The sequence below is a fragment of the Bombina bombina genome, chromosome 9, assembly GCF_027579735.1.
Source record: "Bombina bombina isolate aBomBom1 chromosome 9, aBomBom1.pri, whole genome shotgun sequence".
In the NCBI taxonomy this organism is placed as follows: Eukaryota; Metazoa; Chordata; class Amphibia; order Anura; family Bombinatoridae; genus Bombina; species Bombina bombina.
In genome coordinates this window covers 62,184,041-62,208,474 of record NC_069507.1, presented here as the reverse complement: position 1 = coordinate 62,208,474, position 24,434 = coordinate 62,184,041, and the positions used below count along the sequence as shown (strand labels likewise).

At 38.0% G+C, this 24,434-nt stretch overlaps 1 protein-coding gene across 1 annotated transcript in view; it reads left to right on the top strand.

Annotated features, from left to right (window-relative positions):
• Nucleotides 1-4,690: 4,690 nt before the first annotated feature.
• LOC128640400 (sperm flagellar protein 1-like) overlaps nucleotides 4,691-24,434 on the top strand; it is a 94,427-nt gene continuing 74,683 nt past the window's right edge. The window contains exons 1-4 of the mRNA XM_053692891.1: nucleotides 4,691-4,802; nucleotides 6,468-6,579; nucleotides 15,293-15,455; nucleotides 17,551-17,593. Coding sequence (XP_053548866.1) covers nucleotides 4,691-4,802; nucleotides 6,468-6,579; nucleotides 15,293-15,455; nucleotides 17,551-17,593 — 430 coding nt within the window. The remainder of the gene's footprint in view (nucleotides 4,803-6,467; nucleotides 6,580-15,292; nucleotides 15,456-17,550; nucleotides 17,594-24,434) is intronic.

The window sequence follows — 24,434 nt, the reverse complement described above, 5'->3', positions numbered from 1 at the left end:
TGTATCTGCCACAACCAGCTGCTTCCCCGGCACATGCACTGCCTGAACATTGAACCTGAGCAGTCTCATTAAAAGTCTCTGGCATCTCAAGGGTGTTTTGTCGATGTCATAAGAATTGATAAGAGGGACTAGCGGTTTGTGGTCAGTTTCCAGACTAAATTTCTCCAAACCCACTAGATAACGCTGAAAGCGCTCACAGGCCCAAACTGCAGCCAGGCACTCCTTCTCAATTTGAGCGTATTTTGACTCCGCAGCCGTCAGTGTGCGGGAACAGTAGGCGATGGGCTGTAGTTTGTTGTCATTCAGCTGCAGGAGTGCAGCCCCCAACCCATAACTGCTTGCATCAGCACTAACCACAGTCTTTTTTGAAGGGTCGTAGAACCCCAGCACTGGGGCAGACCCCAGCAGGGACTTAGCATGCAGGAACGCTTTTTCTTGTGAGGGTCCCCAGACCCAGGCAACATCTTTCTTAAGCAACTCTGTGATAGGGTGCAAAACTGTAGATAAATCTGGAAGAAACTTGCCCACGTAATTTACTAGGCCCAATATCTGTCTCAGCTCATGTACATCAGAAGGGCTTTTCATCTGTTCGATAGCCCGAATTTTCTCGGGGTCCGGCTTGATGCCATCCCCGTTGATGATATGCCCAAAGTAGCATAATTCAGTTTTCCTAAAATGACATTTTTCTTTATTCAGCTTCAGCCCAGACTCTTTGATAGCCTGCAGCACACAACTCAAACGCTGATCATGCTCCTCCACTGTAGACCCATACACTAGAATGTCGTCCATGACGACTGCTGTGCCCACGTGGCCACTCAGGAGAGAACTCATTTCCCTCTGAAAGATCTCAGGAGCGGAGGATATCCCAAAGGGAAGTCTGCAGAAACAGAACCGACCTACCGGAGTGATAAAGGTAGTCAGTTTGCGGCACTTTGGATCCAGGGGGATCTGCCAAAAGCCGCTAGAAGCGTCTAATGTGGAAAAGAACTTCGCCCCAGCCAACTTCGGGGCTATATCTTCCAGTGTCGGCAGCACAAATCTCTCCCTCTTCACTGCCTCATTCAACCTTTTCAGGTCCACACAGATGCGCACCTTTCCGTTTTTCTTTGCAACTGGAACAATGGGGGCACACCAATCAGTTGCTTCAACAACCTCTTCAATAACCCCCATAGACTTCATGCGCATGAGCTCTTTCTCCACTTGAGGCATGAGCGGGAACGGAATTCTACGAGGAGTAGAAATACTGTACGGGACTGCGTCACTTTTAAGTGCTATACGGACAGGTTTGCAGCTCAGTAGGCCCAACTCGCCAAACATATCTTCAGAGATCTCATTCACTCTGGCCACGAGGCCCAAGTCACAGGCTGCTTTTCTGCTCAATAAACTGTTAACACACTGACCTCGGATCACATGCACCCACATGGTGAACTTCCTTTGTTTGTACTCACAGCTGGCAAGAAATTTCCCCACACAATCAATGCGGCCACCAGGACTATGAACATTTGTAGTAACCTTCGCCAGCTGGGGCTGTCGAGGCAGTCTCATAAATTCAGCAAAAGAAATTACAGTGATATCTGCTCCTGTGTCAATCTTAAAATCAACATTGGCTCCCATTACAGTAAAGGTAACTTTCCAATCTTCCTCTGAGCTTGTCCGTTCCACAACAGACCCCACAAAAGACACTTCCTGACCCTCCTGGTCACTGTCCACCTGCATCTCCTTAATGTATTCAGTTTTACACACCACTTCAAAATGGCCTATTCTGTTACATTTTCTGCATCTTTTATCTCTGGCCGGGCATATAGCACTCTGATCATGAGCCCGGTAGCACCGTGTGCATCGGCCATGTTGCGCCCATCCACTTCTAGGCCTTTCCAGTACTTTAGATCTACCGCTCACACTGTGCCTTTCACTAGCAATTTTCCTAGACTGTTGTACTTCATCCACAATACTCTCAGACCTCAGATCAGCACTTTGCTTTTTCACCAGTTCACTCTGGCGGGCCATCCTAATAGCCCCGTCTAATGTTAAATCAGGCTCTAACTGCAGCTTCAGGGAGACTTCAGCATCTGCAATTCCAATAACTATTCTGTCTCTGATTTGCTCTTCTTTAGCAACACCAAACTCACAGAATTCAGCTAATTCATACAGGCTGCGCAAAAATGACTCCACAGATTCTCCCACACGCTGATTACGTTTGTGAAAACAAGCTCTCTCATGAATCACATTTCTTTTGGGCACAAAGTGGGCACTGAGTTTATCCATAACTATATCAAAGTTAACTTCTTCCCCTTCTTGGAAAGTAAAAGCATTGAACACTGGCTCTACATCTTTCCCCATAGAGTATAAAAGAGAATTAACTTGTACTTCACCACTCTCCTTGTTCAGTTTGGATGCAATCCTGAAGCGCTGAAACCGCTGACGCCATGTGGGCCAAGCTGCAGGCTGAGAAAAGTCAAAAGGCTCAGGTGGGGTAAACTTTGACATCGTCATCAGAAACAGAAGCGTAGTCCAGAACTTCTGACACCATGTCATGAGATGCAGGACATATGCAGGACACAGCAATGATGGTACAACTCTATTTTATTACAGAGCATAGCAATACACATCCAGACAGGTTGATTGTACTAAACTAACTGCGACACAGACACCGGACCTAAGCCCCGCCCACCAGCTAGTGACATCACATCCTGCTATCATCACACTCTTCTTTAGATTATACCGTGAGGAAGCATTCTCACACTAACAAAAAGGAAAGGAGATAAATCTAGACACTAAGCTAAATGAGATCACAGTGACAGGCAACCAGTATCATCCAAAGAGCCTTTTATGAAGACCACAAACACTATATGGGCTGCACTGTATTTTAACCCTTATATAGTGCCCACACCAAAAGTTAATATATATGTAAGGTGGGTTAGGGTAAACTGTGTACTGGTGTTTCATGTGGTAAAATACGAAATATATGTTGTGAAACAAAAGAAGGACCAGGGGTCAATTCCAGCGGGAACGCATGGGAACAGAGTTCCTGCACTATTTTTGCAAGAGGAATTAAGTTCCCTCTGGACAGAGAACAGAAACACTTCAGTAAACACTGCTCCTGCTGGTGGGAGGAGCTGGAGCACAGTCTGGTTAGAGGGATAGTGATATCCTCTAGTAATGGGCAGTAACACTTCCTATAATACACTAAATGGAAGCCTGTCAGCGGTCCTGCTGCGTGATCACCCCGCACTGTGTGGAGCACATGGTGATTATATTTCTGTGTGGCTTGCTCTTGCGTCATTTAGCTCCCCTCAGCAGAAATAGGACTATTGCACCATTAGTGGGTGTCCGAGGAGGCGTCTCATGCCCAAAGGCAACCATTCAACCCTTAATTGGATTTAATTTGCTTTCATTAACCAAAGTGTATAGATTATAAACATACAAATACAGTGTGTGTGTAGTTATAAAACAAAATTAATTGTGAGTGGGAGGGGGTAGAAGTCTTGGGGAGTTCCCACACTTTTTTTTTTTGTAGGACTTGACCCCTGAGTAGGACAATGGGCATTAATTTCTGCTATGTAAGGAGGGGTCTGAAATCTCAAAATTTGACAATTGTATTCTTATTTTAAAACAATTGGCAATTACTGCTTAAATTTCAGTAAAAAAACTGCAGCAGGATGAAAACAAATATCTTTAAAGTGTATAAAACCCCAATTTTTTCTTTTATGATTCAGATAGCACAGACAATTTTAAGCAACTTTACAATTTACTCATATTATCAATGTTTCCTCTTTCCCTTGGTATCTTTATTTGAAAAAAGCAGGAATGTAAGCTTAGGAGCAGGCCCATTTTTTTATTCAGCACCCTGGATAGCGCTTGCTGTTTGGTGGCTACATAAGCAAGCACTACCCAGGTGCTGAGCAAAAAATGGACTGTCTCCTAAGCTTACATTCCTGCTTTTTCAAATAAAGATACCAAGAGAATTAAGAACATTTGATAATATGAGTAAATTAGAAAGTTGCTGAAAATTGCTGCTCTATATGAATCATAAAAAAAAAGTTTGGGTTTCATATCCCTTTAAGTAAAAATAATATTCTACTAAGGCTAAAATATGAATGAAAGGAATGCTGAAGCTTTTGAGCTATTGCATCATCAGATTTGCAAAGCAGCACAGCCTATAAAATATATATAAAAGATATTGAACAGGGTGCACATTTATTTACAATAGTACAATAAATAAAATAGATGTCTGGTTGCCAGGTCCTGCCTTGGGGTGGTCACATTTTCTCACACTATTAGCTTGTAGCATTATTGTGAGCTTTTGCAGTTGCTCGAATAAAAGTAATAACATCACTGAAAGAAAAACTGTTCCTTGTTATATTGTTTGTTCAAAACTTTCAACTTAGTTATACGACAAAAAACAGTTTTTTCTGTACAATAAATCACATATTGCAGTCGCAGATAAAACAGCCAATACTGTTAAAGTCCACAAATATAAAGTGTCAGCCTCACATCATTAAAAAGCAGAAAAACGCAAGTGAAGCATGTTTGTCCCTTGGTGCCACCTGTAGTTGAGGTTATTGGTGGTAGTCACTAGGTAACGGGCGATCTCTATAGCAACGGCGAACAACAGCATCAATAGACTGAGGACTGATTTTTTTTAAAAATGGAGATTTAATAAAAAACAATTAATAGACAAATTAATAGGATGGACGCACAACAATTGAACGAAGAACAGCTGCAAGAGTTGTATGCTTGGATAGACCAGGTGCCTTTAAGTCGGCCTAAAAAGAATATCACTCGGGACTTCAGTGATGGAGGTAGTGGGGAGTTACATTATGGGGGTGATCAGATCTTTTATATGAAAAATACAGATTGCAAGGTTCCAAGCTTCCTTGGTGTGAACGTTCCTTTCGAAAGCAGCCCTGTATCATGTATTTATTATAAGAACTACCTTAAAGGAGAACTGTCCCAGTGGATGCACAGTTGAATAGTTGCTTAAAGATTAATAAGATTCTAGTTAAATATTTGACTTTGTATATTGCTGTGGTATTTTACATTCTGGAATGTAATAATTAAAATAATTTAAAATCAATTCATTTTGAGAGTGGATGTATTTAATAAAAATAAGACATAATTTATAGACCAAGAAAAAAAACATGTCCACACTCCTCAGAGAATACTACACTATAGATTAGTAAAGTCATGTTATTAAAAAAAATACAAAAATCAGATTTAACCAATGCATATTTAAAGGTCTGCAGCAGTTCTGTGCTGGACACATCTGATGATAAGTAGCTACCTGCATATGCCACTCCTGATTAGCTCTTTGGCCATATCCTGTTCAGTAGCGTAAATGCTTTTAGTCTAGTAAAACCTAAAATTTTTCTTTCATGATTCAGATACAGCAAACAGTTTTAAACAGCCTTTCATTTTGCTTCCATTACCTAATTTTATTCATTCTCTAGGTATTCTTTGTTGAAAAGCATACATAGGTAGGCTCAGAAACAGCATACTACTACTGGGAGCTATCTGCTGATTGGTGGCTGCCCATACATGACTCGACATTGGCTCACTGGATGTGTTCAGCTAGCTCCCAGCAGTGCAATCCTGCGCCTTCATCCAAGGATAACAAAATCATTTAAAAAAATTGATAATAGAAGAAATGTGAAATTTGTTTAAAATTGTATGCTTTATCTAAATCATGAAAGAAAAAAAAATGTTGTATATCCTATGAATTACAGTAATTATAAGAATCTCTTGTTAAGTGAAGAGGTGGAGACAAAAGTCGGTGGTTCTGCCTGCTTCAAGTAGTTCCCCACTGTCATAATAAGAATGTTGTGAGAATGTTAGTGTCGTTGTATATGCATTTAATTATTTTTTATATGTACACTAGTCCTAAAGCCCGTTCACACGGGCCGTGTCTCTCTCTCTCTCTCTCTCTCTCTCTCTCTCTCTCTCTCTCTCTCTCTCTTTCTCTCTCTCTCTCTCTCTCTCTCTCTCTCGCCGGTCCTCGCGCTGCTTTGTTTCACCCCTGCGATCAGCTGTGCTGCCGGGTCCTCGTGCTGCTGTCGGGTGGGTGCGCGTGCGATCAGCTGCAAGAGTTTGTCTGAACTGCGCATGACGGCTTCAGACAAACTCTTGTCTTTTATAATATAGGATTGTTAAAAAAATATATAAATGTTTTCAAACAGCAGAAGCACAGGTTGTACTTTGTACTTTTTGTTCACATGTTTAGGTTTATACACATATGATAAGGGCTAAATCATTTCAAACCAATTGAATAGATGCACACTTCCGCCAGAATGATACTATATTGATTGTGATCAAGCCATATATTTCAGATTTATACAATACTCACAGCACTCCACCAAACATCAGTTAGCAAAAGTAACTTAGTTTCCAGCATCATATTGTATTGTTGTTACTGACTTTCATTTTGCTGCCCCAGTTACACTATTCTAATGTATTTGCTACCTTTTTAGTACTTGTCGCAGAGGTTGTAAAGCACTACATCCCCAAGATTGTGGAAATCCACAACTACATCCCAGCTAATTCAACCCAACAGAAGATCAGCAACTGGGGAACACTAAACAGGTAAACTCTTTGGCCAAGATCATATGGTGTGGGCAGAGGTGTAACTAGAAACCACAGGGCCCAGGTGCAAGAATCTAAGAAGGGCCCCCCCCCCCTCCAAAAAAGGTGAATTTAATCCTTTTTTTTTTTTTTTTTTTTTAACATTTAACACAGAAAAAAAAAAATGTGAATCAGATTACATGTCTGCAAAAGGAGGTACCCTGTGCCCACAGTCTGTGAGATGGTCTGACCCCCTATTACTGTATATAGTGACACTGTTTAACCCACCAGTACTGTATATAGTGAGTTAGTGACACAGTCTGTAATCTGCCGGTGAGATGGCTGGCCTGACCCTACCCGCCCAGTACTTTATAAAGTGACCACAGTAGTCAGTGACATGGTCCAGCCCCCCTTACTGTATATAGTGGTACTGTATAGTGACACTGTTTACCCCCTGCCCCCCTATGCTGTAGTAACAAGGTCTGTAATTTGCTGGTTCCACAAACATATACAAACACACACATACATGCATAAATACACACACAGTCACATACATACATACACACACACACACATAAACACCAATGGGTAAAACAGAAACACTAACCCCTCTAGTCATGTGACACTCACATGATATCAGTGCAGGCAGTGGTAGGTTAACGTTTTTTTTTTAAGCTGGGCCCCCACCCTCAGGGGCCCAGTCGCACCTGCGACCTCTGCACCCCCTGTAGTTTCGCCCCTGGGTGTGGGTATGATGTTAGCTGGTTCTTTAATTATCTTTAATAAAAAACATAGGATTGATGTGCATCACAAGCCATTTTCATTATGTGCATCGAGGTCTGTGTGTTCATGGTGAGCCGTTTTTGCCATAGAGGAGGATCACTAAATAGAAATCGTTTTCAGTGATCTCCTTCACTACAGGCTGGGGATCATTAGCTGCTTGGTAGGCAGTGATTTCTGCACAAAACCCCTCAATCTCAGCTCCCTTAGCAGCTACAGGCAAACAAGAGCCCTCATTTGAAAGAGAAATGCACCAAGCCCCTGCCCCGCCCCCCAAATAAAAAAAAAATGTTTAAAAACACCCAAAATGGGGTTTTACCAGGCAGGGGAACTTTAGAAACACATTACTTATTTTTTTTTTTATAGAACCCCAGTAAAATATATTTTATAGAGTACAAGGGGTCGATTTACTATGCCCCGAATGGGGCCAACTCGCCCTATTTCTGCACGGAAACAGGAGTTAAGAAGCAGCAGTCTTAAGACCGCTGCTCCTTTACTGGATCCGCCTCCTCTGAGCGGCATAGAGCAATCAACCCGATCAAATACGATCGGTTGATTGACACCCCCTGCTAGCGGCAGATTGGCCGCAAATCTGCAGGGGGCGGCATTGCACAAGCAGTTCACTTGAATTGCTTGTGCAATGCTGAATGCCCACAGCGTATGCTGTCTGCATTCAGCCATGTCTGGCGGGCATGATACGCTACAGTTTATCATGTCCGCCAGACTTTGATAATTCGGCCCCTATGTCTCTTTATTAAAAAAAAAAATGTACTTTTTGTCTGAATGGCTAGGTGATCTCTGGTAACAGGTATCACCTAGGAGAAAAAAAAATGTGCTTTTATTTCTACTCTGGGACATAGGGGGGCCTCTAGTTTTATTACAACCCCCAAAAGCCTGTATGGGCCCCTCTTTCAAATTTGTATACCCTTAAATAACAGTTTATTAAGCTGACCACAGTAGTGACTGATGTCTCCTGGCTATTTGCAATATTACTTACTACAATCTTTACAAAATATACTTTTTAACATCTTTACTTGCAGGCTTCTCACATGTAACAAAATATAAATGTAATAATGACATCATCTAAACCTGCTGGACCTGCTGACAAAAAAACAACATATATCTTGTGTAGGTCTCTCACTGAAATATGACTTACACAATTGTTGAAATTTAAGCAGCAAAAAAAGTGTAAAATCAGCTTCACACTGGGGTGTAAAAAATGCTTAGTAGTGACAGGTTTAAGCTATATGTAAACACCACCATGATATTAATAAATAATTTTGCACATATATAGGCAATGTTGCTTAAAGGGACATGAAACTCAAAATTTTTCTTTCATGATTCAGATAGAACAGCGATTTTAAACAACTTTCTAATTTACTTCAATTTTTTTTCATTCTCTTGGTATCTTTGTTAAAAAGCAGGGGCATACGCTTAGGAGCGGGCCCATTTCTGGAGCACTATATGACAGCAGTTTTGCAAGAATGTTATCCATTTGCAAGAGCACTAGATGGCAGCGCTATTTCCTGCCATATAGTGCTCCAAATGCCTACCTAGGCGCTCTACAAATAACCAATATTAATAATAATAATAATAATAATAATAATAATAGGTATCTCTGAATCAAAGAATATCAGTGGAACAAAGCAAAATTTATAACAGAAGTAAACTTTTTTAAAATGATAGGCTCTGTCTGAATCACAAAATACGTTTTTGGGTTTCATATCCCTTTAAAGAGACATTATACGCATATGCTAAATCACTTGAAACTGATGCAGTATAACTGTAAAAAGCTGACAGGAAAATATCACCTGAGCATCTCTATGTAAAAAAGGAAGATATTTTACTTCAACATTTCCTAAGCTCACCAGAGTAAGTGTTCTGTAAAAAGTTATCTTTCCGTTACTGCCCAACTGCAGATTTAAAAAAAAAAAAAGGAAGAAAAGAACAACAGTCAATCAGCATCAGCAGTGCTGAGGTCATGCACTGTTTTACTGTGATCTCATTAGATTTTATAGTAAACTTCCTTAAACTGAATAGGGAAATAACATGAGGCACGCTCCCTTGCAGGTCCCAGGACAGGCATACTGATTGGCAGCCCAAAGTCCTTTACAATGGGATGTGAATACTTAGGACATTTTGAGGTAAAATATCTTTCTTTTTTACATAGCGAGCTGATATTTTCTAGTCAGCTTTTTACAGCTATGCTGCATCACATTCAAGCGTTTCAACATTTGGGTATCATGTCCCTTTAATACACAGGGGGGTTTCAGCACCACTGCCGAGACTACATGTGAACAAGATATCTAGGCTACAGTCCATGATTTTTCCTTAACAATGTCCTCAAGAAGGAGACAGTTTCCAGTACAGTTACAATTTTTACAATTTTCCATAAGAGAATGTTTTATGAAATTTATTTCAAGTGCCTCATATGAGACATTGAGCTAGATGTTGAGTATTAATGAATCCTAACCTCATCACTGCATTACATTTCAATAATAACAAATACATCATTTCTTCTATAAAACTGGTAACTATTGGGTTACATTTAATATATATCTGAGTTATTCATATATTTCAAATGACTGTTATTATACTGCTGCATCACATATACAAGGGGGAAACGGAGAATAAATGAGGGTTATAATGTCTGCATTAAACTAATTCACCCACAGAAGTACCTGCTTCTACAAAACATAACACTATAGCTTGTCACAATAAGTTATTGTTCTCAATATTAACAATTAATGATAAACATAGTATTATTTATAGATTAATGAAACCAGAAATACCAATATTGCATGGATGATATTCTTAGAATAAAAAATAGACCAAAAAAATACGTATTTCTCATTGAGCAGTAGGAGGGAAGACATGAGGGAAATTGGCTTCTAGTGTGGGGTTTGCGTATAGGGGCATGACAGGTAGCTGGAGGGAAAAAAAAGCAGATATAACAAGTCCAGGATAAGGATATATCATGGAGAGGGACAGACAATGACTGATTAACCTCATCTGTTGGCATAATGTGATGTAGTCTGTAGATTTGGTTCCATGCTTGAAGTTGGGATCTCAGTATTGGTGCTGGAGGCCCTCTGAGCTTAAGAACACGCCACCTTTTTTCCCTTTAGGCTGTGAGCCTCCATTTGGATTTAGTGATGGAGGGCAACATGTCCGAATGACTTCTGTCTACTACACAGCTCTCTCATCATCTGCTTCTGCACTTAGAGACTTCAATGGGTGAATCTGTTCATAGCAGACATTTCAGTCTTCATTTCTTCTCTTTTTCTAATTAGTCCTTGTGGTGCAGCCTGTAGGGGTCTTCTTTAGAGATATTGGTGAGAGTGGAGTTGGAGGCCTAAACTGCAGGGGGGCCTTGAGGCGCAGCTGCTGGTGAGGTGGTTTGGGGGGAAGCAGGTCTGAAACAAAGGTTCTTCACCCAGAGGGAGCAAAGCATAACCACTACTGGATAATAGGGGATACATTGTGCACTGATTGAGGGACAGGTAGCCAATCCTGCAGTCCTCTTCCAGGAGTGACAAAAATAATCCCTCATGGGAGGGCCAATTAAAGAAAATGTTCCTCCCCTTTCATGCTCCTCGTGTAGGGCCTCTTAGTCATGCTCTTCCTCTTGTGATGCTGTAGGAAACATTTTAAGAAAATAAAATGAAGTAATAAGCATACAATACAATGACATCAAAGAAACATAAACACCAGAAACAAGTAACATGTTTACATTTATCACAATGCCAGATATCAATGGGATTTTAATGAAATTGCACAATGTCTATTTAAAGGGACACTGAACTTAAATTTTTTCTTTCGGGATTCAGATAGAGCATGCAATTTTAAGCAACTTTCTAATTTACTGCTATTATCAAATCTTCTTAATTCTCTTGGTATCTTTATTTGAAATGCAAGAATGTAAGTTTAAATGCCGGCCCATTTTTGGTGAACAAGCTGGGTTGTTCTTGCTGATTGGTGGATAAATTCATCCACCAATGAACAAGTGCTTTCCAGGGTTCTGAACTAAACAAATAGCTTTAATGCCTTCTATTTCAAATAAAGATAGCAAGAGAACGAAGAAAAAATGATAATAGGAGTAAATTAGAAAGTTGCTTAAAATTGCATGCTCTATCTGAATCATGATAGAAAAATTTGGGTTCAGTGTCACCTTTTAACTAATAAACCATGTTTTTTAAAATAAAAAGGTTGGACACTGCCAGTTATTAGCTGGGGATGCAGCAAAGCTTTTTTCATTCAGAATTTCTAACGTCATGACGTGTTTTGTCTGAACATGATCTGTTTATGCTAATTAAATTCCAGCAAATCCATTTCTACATAATCACAGCTTTCCACAATGTAATCCGATTGCTGTTTCTTAGCAATATATGTGCATCCATTTTATTCCTATTCCAAATGTATTAGTTGCCAGACGCCATGCAGCGAAGAAGCAAATAATTCATTTTGTCAGTGCTTGACTCATGCTTGCTAACATAAGTTGATTAATTTGGGAATGTGACATGTAATGGATGTCTGGTAAATGGGAAGTGTATTGAATCTTCCTTATCATCCATAATAATGCAAACTCATTAAATTTACGTTTTTTGTTTTCTTTTGCATTTACTAAGCTCGCAATAACTACCTTCAAACATTATGGGCTAGTTTACAAGTGGAGAGCTAAATTATTGCGCTCTAGTAAACGGGCAAATTTGCCAGTTTGCGGGTGCGAGATAATTAACCAGCCATTACAAGTGGCTAGTTATTGCTACCACGAGCTTGTGGTAGCAATTAGTGCTCAGAAAATTAGTCAGAAATCCGATCTCTCGTTAATTTTCTAAAAGTGCCTTAAATGCCAGCAAAATAGAGGGCGTTATAGTTTTTTTTTTTTTTTTTTTTTAAAGCTTTTTCTTTTAAATACAAAAACAACTAGGCAGTTTTTGGGGTCTAAAGTTGGTGGGTGTGGGGTGTTAGAAGAAAAAAAACTGGCACTGAAAAGTGCCTTTACTTTGCAGTCTATAACTGTGTGTTTCCAGTAAAAATATATGTATGTGACTATATACATATATATTTATGTGTTAATATGTGTATATACACATATTAACACATAAATATATATGTATATAAGCATATACACATATTAACACATAAATATATATGTATATAAGCATATACACATAGTAACACATAAATATATATGTATATAAGCATATACACATAGTAACACATAAATATATATGTATATAAGCATATACACATATTAACACATAAATATATATGTATATAAGCATATACACATATTAACACATAAATATATATGTATATAAGCATATACACATAGTAACACATAAATATATATGTATATAAGCATATACACATAGTAACACATAAATATATATGTATATAAGCATATACACATAGTAACACATAAATATATAGGTATATAAGCATATACACATATTAACACATAAATATATATGTATATAAGCATATACACATAGTAACATAAATATATATGTATATAAGCATATACACATAGTAACACATAAATATATATGTATATAAGCATATACACATAGTAACACATAAATATATATGTATATAAGCATATACACATAGTAACACATAAATATATATGTATATAAGCATATACACATATTGACACATAAATATATATGTATATAAGCATATACACATATTGACACATAAATATATATGTATATAAGCATATACATATATATTTTAAAATGCTGCAATCGCTGTGCTACTTACCCTGTTCGCTGCGCTTAAGTTCTGATGCATATTTGCAATATACTTGTATAAGCATAAATTCTACTAGCAAAAGCTCTTACTGTCTCAGAGGCATACTTATATATGCTATAGTGCCCAGTGCACCTCCAAATAAATCTGATGAGAGAGACGGTGGTTGCTGGTATGTTATTGAGTCTTCCCTTACATGAAAACACACAAGTGATGTCTCTCTGAGCAAAACAGGTCCCATTAAAATTCATGGTTAGAAAGATCAAAAACTTACCTGTAATGTCCTGTACAAACTGAAAAGTAACGTTAATGCATTATTTTATCAAATAAAAGTCCCTCTGCCCTTACTTACCTTACTTATCCTCTTACCTCTTGGCCACTGGTATTTCTATACTTATAGATGCAGAGAGCTACAGCCAATCAGAAGCTATAACTCTCTGCCAATTGAGATTGAAGGCGCATGCTTACGCCGCCTTCTCTCCCTTTCATCCTCTGCAAGACCCACCTGAAAACAGTCACTATCGCTTCACACTCACTATTTTCAGCAATAGCAGAAGGCATTAGTTGTGAGAATCGCACATAATGAATAATGAAGATTTTGCAGATTATGTTTTCATTGTAGAAAAAAAAGTTTAAAAAATCTATTATAAGTGAATTATTCATGATGTTTTTATTATTCAATAGGGATGATTCTCGCAACTGATGCCTTCTGTAATTATGGAAACGAGTCTGATGCGGTAGTGACTCGCTGTTTTCAGCAGGATGGTATATCTTGCAGATCTCCTGAGACCTTATATTTGAGAAAAGGACGAGGAAAGCATGTGTGAGTCAGTACCTGTGTGAGGGTTATAGCAGTCTGTGCCTCCAAAGAAGCTGAAGTGGACCCTGCTACAGAGTGATTACCTGATTTTTGTCTGTTCCTAATTGGTCACAACAAAGTAGATAAGATAAATATACAGAAGCAAGTGCAGCAGTAGCAATTTTGCTTTTATGGGACGGGTGGTACGTAATCTAATTGGATGTATCGTCTGCCCACTATTCGAGAGGGTAGCCAGGCAGTTTTGATCCGTTGTTGTATTTAGGTTTTATGCTGCCCTAGGCAATGAAAAATCTGCTGACCCCCTGACCCCCTTGAACAATTTGAGCTCAATTTCATTTGCTTCATATACTTATAGCAACCAAAGTCCATGGAGGGGTCATGCAAACGCACAAGATATTTACAGACTATTCATTTGTAATAAAATGAATGAACAAAACATTTGGAATGGAAGCCATTATGGCTCAGAATAACACATCAACATGCCCTCTCTCCTTAAAGGGATAGTAAACTCAAAATTAAACTTTCATGATTCAGAGAGGGCATACAATTTTAAACAACTTTCAAATTTACTTTTATCATCAAATTTGCTTTGTTCTCTTGTCATTCTTAGTTGAAAGCTAAACCTAGGTAGGCTCATATGCTAATTTCTAAACCCTTGAAGATCACCTCTCATCTGAATGCAGATGACAGGTTTTTCACAGCTAGAGGGCATAAGTTCATGTGTTTCATATAGATAACGTGCTCATGCACGTGAAGTTATTTCAGCACTAATTGCTTGAAATGCAAATCTATCAAAAGATCTGAGATAAGGAGGCAGTCTGCAGAGGCTTAGATACAAGGTAATTACAGAGGTAAAAAGTATATTAAAGGACCAGTCAACACATTAGATTTGCATAATCAACAAATGCAAGATAACAAGACAATGCAATAGCACTTAGTCTGAACTTCAAATGAGTAGTAGATTTTTTTATAACAAATTTCAAAGTTATGTATATTTCCACTCCCCTTGTACCATGTGATAGCAATCAGCCAATCACAAATGCATATACGTATAGTCTGTGAATTCTTGCACATGCTCAGTAGGATCTGGTGACTCAAAAATTGTAAATATAAAAGACTGTGCACTTTTTTTTAATTGAAGTAAATTGGAAAGTTGTTTAAAATGTCTGCTCTATCTGAATCATGAAAATTTAATAAAACCTGAGTGTCCCTTTAATATAACAGTGTTGGTTATGCAAAACTGGGGAATGGTAAATAAAGGGATTTATATTTTTAAACATTAACATTTTTGGTATTTACTATCCCTTTAACTCTAGCTGTCAAAGACACAGTTGCTCTAAACCAAAATACAGACTGACTCTTCTCATTAAATTATAGAAAAGTATTTTCGAAGTTGAATTTCCACATCTCAGATGACATTGTCCGCAAGGCTATTTCCAATACCCCTGGAGTGATTGAGCCTGTTCTTTACACTCTGCGGCAGAAGATCGTTGGAAAGCTGCAAGATAACCCTCAGGAGAGAGTCACACAGCAAGCCAAGGTTTGCCTATGTACTTACACGAATGACTGAAATTCATGTGGGATTTGTATCAATGTTTAAAGGGACACTGAACCCAAATTTTTTCTTTCGGGATTCAGATAGAGCATGACATTTTAAGCAACTTTCTAATTTACTCCTATTATCAAATTTTGTTTATTCTCTTGGTATCTTTATTTGAAATGCAAGAATGTAAGTTTAGATGCCGGCCCATTTTTGGTGAACAACCTGGGTTTTCCTTGCTGATTGGTGGATAAATTCATCCACCAATAAAAAAGTGCTGTCCAGAGTTCTGAACAAAAAAAAAAAACCTTAGATACCTTCTTTTTCAAATAAAGATAGCAAGTGAACGAAGAAAAAATGATAATAGGAGTAAATTAGAAAGTTGCTTAAAATTGCTTCTCTATCTGAGTCACAAAAGAAAAAAATTGGGTTCAGTGTCCCTTTAATGTGTCAATCAATATGGGATCAGTGTTCTTATGTATTGGTTATTGTATTCTTAGTAAACCCATGTATTATAACTGAATCATGTGATTCTGATAGAGGCTTAAAGGGACAGTGAACACAAAGAGATTGTAATATCACATGTTAAATTATGTGTAGTAAAACTTTGCATTATACTTTCATTGTTTATTTTCACCCCTTTTCCTGTAATTTAAAAGGACAGTAAAAAAAGGACAATACAGTCAAAATTAAACATAAATGGATAGGACATACCAATTCCAACAACTTTCCAGTTTAATTTTATTATACATTTTGCTTAGTTCTCTTGCTATCCTTTGTTAAAGAGTAATCTTAGGTGAGCCCAGGAGCGTGCACGTATATTTAGCCATATGGCAGCAGTGTTTGTATCATTATTTACAGATGTAAAATATATAGTAGCAATCACTGCTGCCATTGAATATTAATGACACATGCACGCTCCTAAGCTCCTATCAGCCTATCTGCATTTACAAAGGATACCAAGAGAATAAAGCAAATACCATAATAGAAGTAAATTGGAAAGTTGTGTAAATTTGCATGCTCTATTTGAATCATGTGCATTTCATTTTGACTTTTTTGGTCCCTTTAACTATGAAAATTAAGATATTTTAAATTCTGAGAACTGGAAGTGCACATGGCAGTCCTAACCCTGCTACATATCTGTTCCTAATTAGCTTCAGCAAAAACAATAAGATAGGAAACTGCAATACATAGGGTATTTTGCTAACAAAATAATATTGGCTAAACGTGTCTATTCCAGTAACAGTCTGGATTGGCTCTTCCATGTAAATTACAGTGAGTGATGGGTGGAGCTTGGATGTTGAAAAACAATTGCAGCAAATAAGTTGATAATGCCAGTATGGTTATTGCAAAACTTCAGATAATATTGTTATTATATAGGCCTAGATTACAAGTGGAGTGCTATTAATAGCGCAGGGTGTGTACAATCTGGTAATACAAGTTCATGCAAAAACAGAATTACCAGAGAATGTTTAGTGCGGCCAACATCTCCTTAGTGCACCCTATACTTTCAATCGATAGCTCGCTTGCACTAAACACCGCTCAAATGTGAGTCTGTGTGATCTATGGGCAGGGCTAAGGGAAATTCTGCAAATAGGGACAGTAGGACAGAGCTCATATTTAGGGACAGTCCCTCTCAAATAGGGACAATTAGGTCTGCATATCTTTAGCACAGTATGTGTGACTTTGTTACAAACCTTAGGGTCAATCACAATCATTTAAAAAGTTTATCTAATGATTTTTCTATAAAACTCACCGTTAAAGTATATAGAGATTTTTGTAGATACATCATTTGATAAGTTTTTATACATTACAGTGATTGACCCTATTGTTGCAGACACCTCTGCTGTGTAGTGCACTCCTAAGCCTACTTCTATAGGCCTTCACAGAAAGAAGATGCACTTCAACAAAGGATACCAACACAAAGAGAAACATTTAATAACAGAAACAAATTGGATTTATTTTTTATTGTGCAATGGGTCTGAATCATGAAAATTTAATTTTGACTTCCAAATCTCTTTAATTAATTCATATTATAATAACTGCTTTCCTTTTATCAGTAAATCCTAATGCACAAATGTTTTTTCCTTTGTAGGAGTCTGAATATTACAGCACTAAAACTGCTCAACCAATTTATGGTAAGAATAATTCAAGTAGCCAAAACTCCTTGTTCCAGAAATGAATACATATGTTTGCTTATCTGAATGTTTAGATGAAGTGCTATGATGCAGGGACATGTTTATCGTTCTGCTGACTAAGCCGCTTCTGGTTCCGTATATACATTTGCCAGTAAATGCTGTTAACCCTCCCTTTTCCCACTTAGCTTTCATATTTGAAATACCTCATAGATGTAGTCACTAACGTTAGAGTGAGTGTGATAAGATGCATAGTAACGTGAAGAGATACTGTGCACGATAAAGATATGTGAAATGTTTATTCTACTAATCATACAAGGAGAACAGTTATATCCACTTACAATTAATGGATTTATTGGATTTGGATCAATTTCAAAGGGATGGTCAATTCAAAATGAACCCCTTAACGACCACGACATACCTTGTACGTTTCTGATCATTAAAGGGACATTGTAGACTTCTTTGCATAAATGTTTTGTAGATGATCCATTTCTATAGCCCATCTGGAGTGTTTTTGTAACAATGTATAGTTTTGCTTATTTTTTAATAACATTGTGCTGATTTTCAGACTCCTAACCAAGCCCCACAGTGTCAGATGTATACATGCGTTTACAGACTACTGATGGCTCCTGTTTATGTTATCTGTCTTTTCATATTCGGGAAGGAGACAGGGGAGAGTGTCTGCTCTTATTATTTTCCCAGCATTTTCACTGTTTGTCCCAGACTAACCTCATCAACAGAGCTAAACTGGGAGCTTTTATGTACATTTTTAAACAGTTCTATAATGGATTTTTAGATCAGTATCTGTGCATATTCTTCTTTATAGTAGTATAGAAGTGTCAGCTACAAGCAGTTGTATGAACATTGGTGTATACTGTCCCTTTAAGGTTTTTTTTGGCTATAATTGTGCTGGTCTTGCTGCCAGTTTTTTAAATGCACACTTTCTGAGGCACCAGCTCCTACTAAGCATGTGTAAGTATCACAGGATACATATATGCAATATGTGATTGGCTGATGGTTGTCACATGATGCAATAGGAAGCAAAATGTAAGTAACTTGTACATTTGTCAGAAAAAAAAATCTACTACTCTTTTGATATTTAAACTAAGTGCTTTTGCATTGTCATTTTATTATACATCTATTGATTATGCAATTCTGCTGTGTTTTATGGTCCTTTAATAAGATCTTATGTTAAAATAAGGGTGTAAGATTAATGAAGGAGCACAATGCTTTGCAAATAACAAGGTGCAGGGGTAGAGTTGCCAGGTGTTATGTCCAGTATTTCAGCTGTCCTGTGAAAACTGGATACTTTATTGATGAAATGGTTATTCTAGTATAAAAAAGAGTGATCTATGTTTTTATAAAATTTTATTTATAAACAAATTCCTTTATTTTACTATGCACCCATCCTGCTCATGCTGAGGATATGGCCAGTGATTGGTGCAAACGCACGTATTCCTGCCTCTCATTTGCTCATCATCTGCTTCTATAGCTATTGCTGGAGTTGCACACGAGCACACGAGTTTAAAAAAAAAACAAACCAAAATGCTCTAATGAAATACAGGTGAAAAACCCTTTATCCAAACTGCATTGGACCGGAAAAGGTTTGGATTTTGGAATATTTGTATCTGTAAAATGGGGCAGTTGTGAGAGGGGATGTGACCAACTGTAAACCGCAATATCTTATGTCATTTAGACCTGGGGTCGCCAACCTTTCGGACCTCAGGGACCACTAAACTCACAATTTTGAATCCCGTGGACCACTAACATGATTTTTTTTAAAAGGTACAAACCTCTATCATGTGTGTGTGTGTGTATATATGTACACACACACATAGTACATAACTAGTATAACCATAGCTAAGTATACATTATATATATATATATATATATATACACACACACATAGTACATAACTAGTATAATCATAGCTAAGTATACATTATATATATATATACACACACACACACACACACACTGTACATAACTAGTATAACCATAGCTAAGTTTACATTATGTATATATTTACACATTTTGAAGAATTATTTTTTGCAATTAACTAATTGAATGACAGAACTGAGAGAATACTTCTAAATGACAGATGAAGGGTGAGTGCCAACTTTTGAGCTGGAAATAGAGAGGCAGAAAGTGGGGAAAAAATAATAAAGTTTAAAAGGACCACAAGACTTCCAAGTTACCTCCCCAGTTAGGAATTATTCAAAACTACTTATGGTCATGGACAGACATTGGAGTCATAAATTAAGTTTATATCAGAAAGCTCTCAAAATGGATGTGAGCTAACCACAACTGATATTTCTGGCAATTACAATAATACTGGTGGGATATGGCTGATCTGCTGGATGGCAATTACTGGAATTCAGGTGGAAGAAAATTATTAGAATGAAAAATAATTAATATTTAATAAAAAAAAAAGAATATGGAGGGGAGGAAGACAAACAGTGATGTAAGTCCATCTGAAAGAATTAGGAAAACTACTACAAAGAGACAGGTAAAGGGAAGAAAATAAATTAAATTTAGGATTTTTTTTTTAAGATTTTCTTTTTTTATATACTTTAATTCCACTATTTCAAGCCAAGACTATACCAACCTCTGCTGGCTTTAGAGTGGAAGCATTTTGCTCTGAGCAGCGCGCCGGGCAAGAGGAGTTAAAAATACAATCCAGCTGCGCAAGTTGCGCAGTACTACGCAACGTGAGTAGGGAGATAGTAGTTTAACTCCTCCTCCATCTGTTTCCCTGATGTCCAGCCAGACCCTGTAGGGAGATGGAGATGAATTCCTGCTTGATGGTGTCAAGGACCACCAACATCTTCTTGTGGACCACCAGTGGTCCACGGACCACTGGTTGGCGACCGCTGATTTAGACAATATTTACATCTCATAATACAGCTTATACATGTAACCTAAAGGTAGTTTTATATTATTTTTAATAACTTTGTATACATAGTACTCTCAAAAAGATAGTACAGTACTGGTAATATTTGTTGTTTTAAATAAATATAGACTATTATTTGCATTTTAGATCACAATAACCAAACCAAAGACACAGCAGAGAAGATTGTGACTTAAAGGTGTCAAAAAAGTAAATTTTAATTATTTTATTTAAAAAAAATATTAATTAAAAAGTTTGGATTTCAGAATAAGTTTAGATTTTGGAATTCTGTATTTGGAGATTTGTACCTGTAAAACATTTTATTTATATAATACAACACATTGATGATAAAGGCTTCAGGAACATGGGTCTAAAGGAGATCTCAAGTAGGCATACATCTCAAAGGGTTTGATCTGAGGACCATTGAGGGCATACATAATATCTAACAGGGGGTGCAGACAATCTGATCTTATCTGAGGTCCAGTTGTGGGCACATGGCTATAGGACCTGCACAATCTCACCAACCACTTTACCTCATAATCAACAGGTTTTCCAGTATTTTTGTGGCGTACAAAAGACAACCGCGGGTACTGGAGAGTGTTTTCAAGTGAAGTTAGCAGTGTATATTAATAGATCGTACAATAAAACTATTGTGATCATTTTGCAGTTATTATAAATCTGAAAGATTTAATTGTGTGGTTGACTTTAAATTACATAAAAATGGTAAACTAGATGAAGCGAGTACTTAGTATAATGTGTTGTTTTATAAATTAAATACATTTTAAATATAACTTACATTGAGTAATAGGCTTGATGCTAATCAGAAGACTTTTAAAGGGCCAGTAAAACCACAAAATAATGTTATATAATTCTGCACATAGTGCAGAATTATATAACATCATCTTAGCGCCATCTTTCTACCTTAAAGAATTTCAGTGAAAAATTGCTACGAAAGTTACTTTTACAGTACGCCGCTCCTGGCTCTACTGAGGGGGTCTGTTTGTTTTCCCTAAGCGCATCGGGCACGCTGTCTATTCACAGCCGGCCCGATCGCGTAATTAAACTCAATGTAACCCTCTCTGGTCTGGTAGCAGAAGCGAGTCACATTGAGTTTAATGGCGCGATCGGGCTGGCTGTGAATAGACAGCGTGCCCGATGCGCTTAGGGAAAACATACAGACCCCCTCAGTAGAGCCAGGAGCGGCGTACTGTAAAAGTAACTTTCGTATTAATTTTTCACTGAAGGTAGAAAGATGGTGCTAAGCTGATGTTATATAATTCTGCACTATGTGTAGAATTATATAACATTATTTTGTGGTTTTACTGGCCCTTTAAGTCAATATAAATGTTCTAACATTTAGTGGAAATTAATATCTGAATACAAATACACTGTCCTTGTTTGACTGACAATAACACAATACGTTTATTATTAAACACTTGCCAGTGAAAATAGATCTAAATATTTTGTAGATTAGAGGGTGTCCGGTCTTTTTAAATAGGGGACGACTGCAATTTATTATCACTTGCCAGGCTGGTGGACAAATTTTAGAAGTATTATTAACATCAGTACATTTAAAAAAAGCTTCCGTCTTGTTGATATGAAATATTAAATAAAGGATTAAAATTCAGTAGTCGCTGTTTTACCACATTGCAATTCATTTATTTGTCTTTGTGTCTTAAACCATTTCTGATTAGATTTTCTAATTTTAAACAACTTTCTAATTTACTTCTATTATCAAATTTTCTTCGTTCTCTTGGTACCTTCTGTTGAAAAGCACTGACTTAAGCTTAGGAGACTGACTATTTCTCGAGCACTATATGGCATTAGTTTTGCTAGAATGTTATCCATTTGCTAGAACACTAGATGGCAACACTATTTCCTGCCATGTAGTGCTACAGATGCCTACCTAGGTATCTCTTCAACAAAGAATTTCATGAAAACAAAGCAAATTTGCTAATAGAAGTAAATTGAAAATATTAAATTCCATCCCCCACCCTGGTGACCATTGAGGGGTGGGGGAGGGAAGGGAGCTGTTTAAGAGGTATCAGGAAGGAATCAGGGGTTGGAAAGTGTCAGGTGGGAGGGTAATCTCTACACTGAAGCTAAAATTAACCCTACAAGCTACCTAATTAACCCCTTCACTGCTGGGTGTGGTGTGGTGCACAGCTGCATTTAGCGGCCTTCTAATTACCAAAAAGCAATGCCAAAGCCATATATGTCTGCTATTTCTGAACAAAGGGGACCCCAGAGAAGCATTTACAACCATTTGTGCCATAATTGCACAAGTTGTTTGTAAATAATTTCAGTGAGAAACCTAAAGTTAACAATTTTTTTTTATTTGATCGCATTTGGTGGTGAAATGGTGGCATGAAATATACCAAAATGGGCCTAGATCAATACTTTGGCTTGTCTACTAAAAATATATATATATGTGAAGGGTTATTAAGGGATTCCTGACAGATATCATTATTCAATGTAACTTTCGCAAATTTTTTGGGGAAAAAATGGTTTGGAAATAGCAAAGAACATGTAAACATTATCCTCCTTGACCTGTCTGCAGCCTTTGACACTGTTGACCACCCTCTTCTGCTCCAAACCCTCCAATTCTTCGGCATCTGTGACACAGCTCTCTTGTGGTTCTCTTCCTATCTGACTAACCGTACATTTAGTGTAGCCTTCTCCGGAGCATCCTCTGCCCCGTTACCACTTTCTGTTGGGGTACCTCAATCCTCTCTCCTTGGTCCCCTTCTCTTTTCAATCTACACGTCGTCACTAGGTTCCTTAATAAAGTCCCATGGGTTTCAATACCATTTGTATGCCGATGACACCCAAATCTACCTCTCTGCACCAGACCTACCTCCTTCCTTACTAACCCGTGTCACTAACTGTCTTTCTCACATCTCATCTTGGATGTCCTCTCACTACCTTAAGCTAAATCTCTCCAAAACTGAACTCCTTATTTTTCCCCCTTCTTCCAATGTCTACACCCCCAAAATTTCTATAACTGTTGATAATTCCATCATTACCCCTACCCCGCACACCCAATGTCTTGGGGTCACACTTGACTCAGATCTTTTCTTCACTCCTCACATTCAGTCCTTGGCAAAAGCCTGCCGCTTCCACCTTAAAAACATTGCTAAAATTAGACATTTCCTTACGTAAGATACAACCAAGATTTTAATCCACTCTCTCATCCTTTCCCGCCTCGACTACTGCAATTCCGTCCTCTCTGGTCTACCTAGCTGCCGCATAGCTCCTTTACAATCCATTATGAATGCCTCTGCCAGGCTCATCTTCCTTACTCGTCGCTCTTCATCTGCTGCACCTCTCTGCCAATCCCTTCACTGGCTTCCTCTTGCCTCTAGGATTAAACATAAAATCCTCACCCTGACATATAAATCTCTCAACTGCACTGCTCCCCCCTACATCTCAGAACTTGTCTCTAGATACTCTCCCTCCCGTCCCCTTCGATCAGCTCAGGATCTCCTCCTCTCCTCCTCTCTTGTTACTTCCTCACATTCCCGTTTACAGGACTTCTCCAGACTGGCCCCCATCTTGTGGAATTCCCTGCCTCGCTCCATAAGACTCTCCCCTAGTTTTAACAGCTTCAAGCACTCCCTAAAAACTTTACTATTCAGGGATGCATACAACCAATACTAACCTTTCCTAACGCCATTGCTTTCCCCTTGAACCCCTTAGATTGTAAGCCTATGGGCCCAGCTGTTTACTGATCGCTTCATAAGAGCCAACTACAACAGTGAAACTCTCGGCAGGGCCCTCTACCCACTTGACCCCTACAAAAGCTATCCTATACACCGACTATGTTTACAGGGCTGCGGAATCTGTTGGCGCTCTACAAATACCTGATAATAATAATAATAATGTAAACATTGAGTATTTCTAAACTCAGGGCTAAATTTAGAAACGATTTAGCATGGGAGCTTTTTGGTGGTT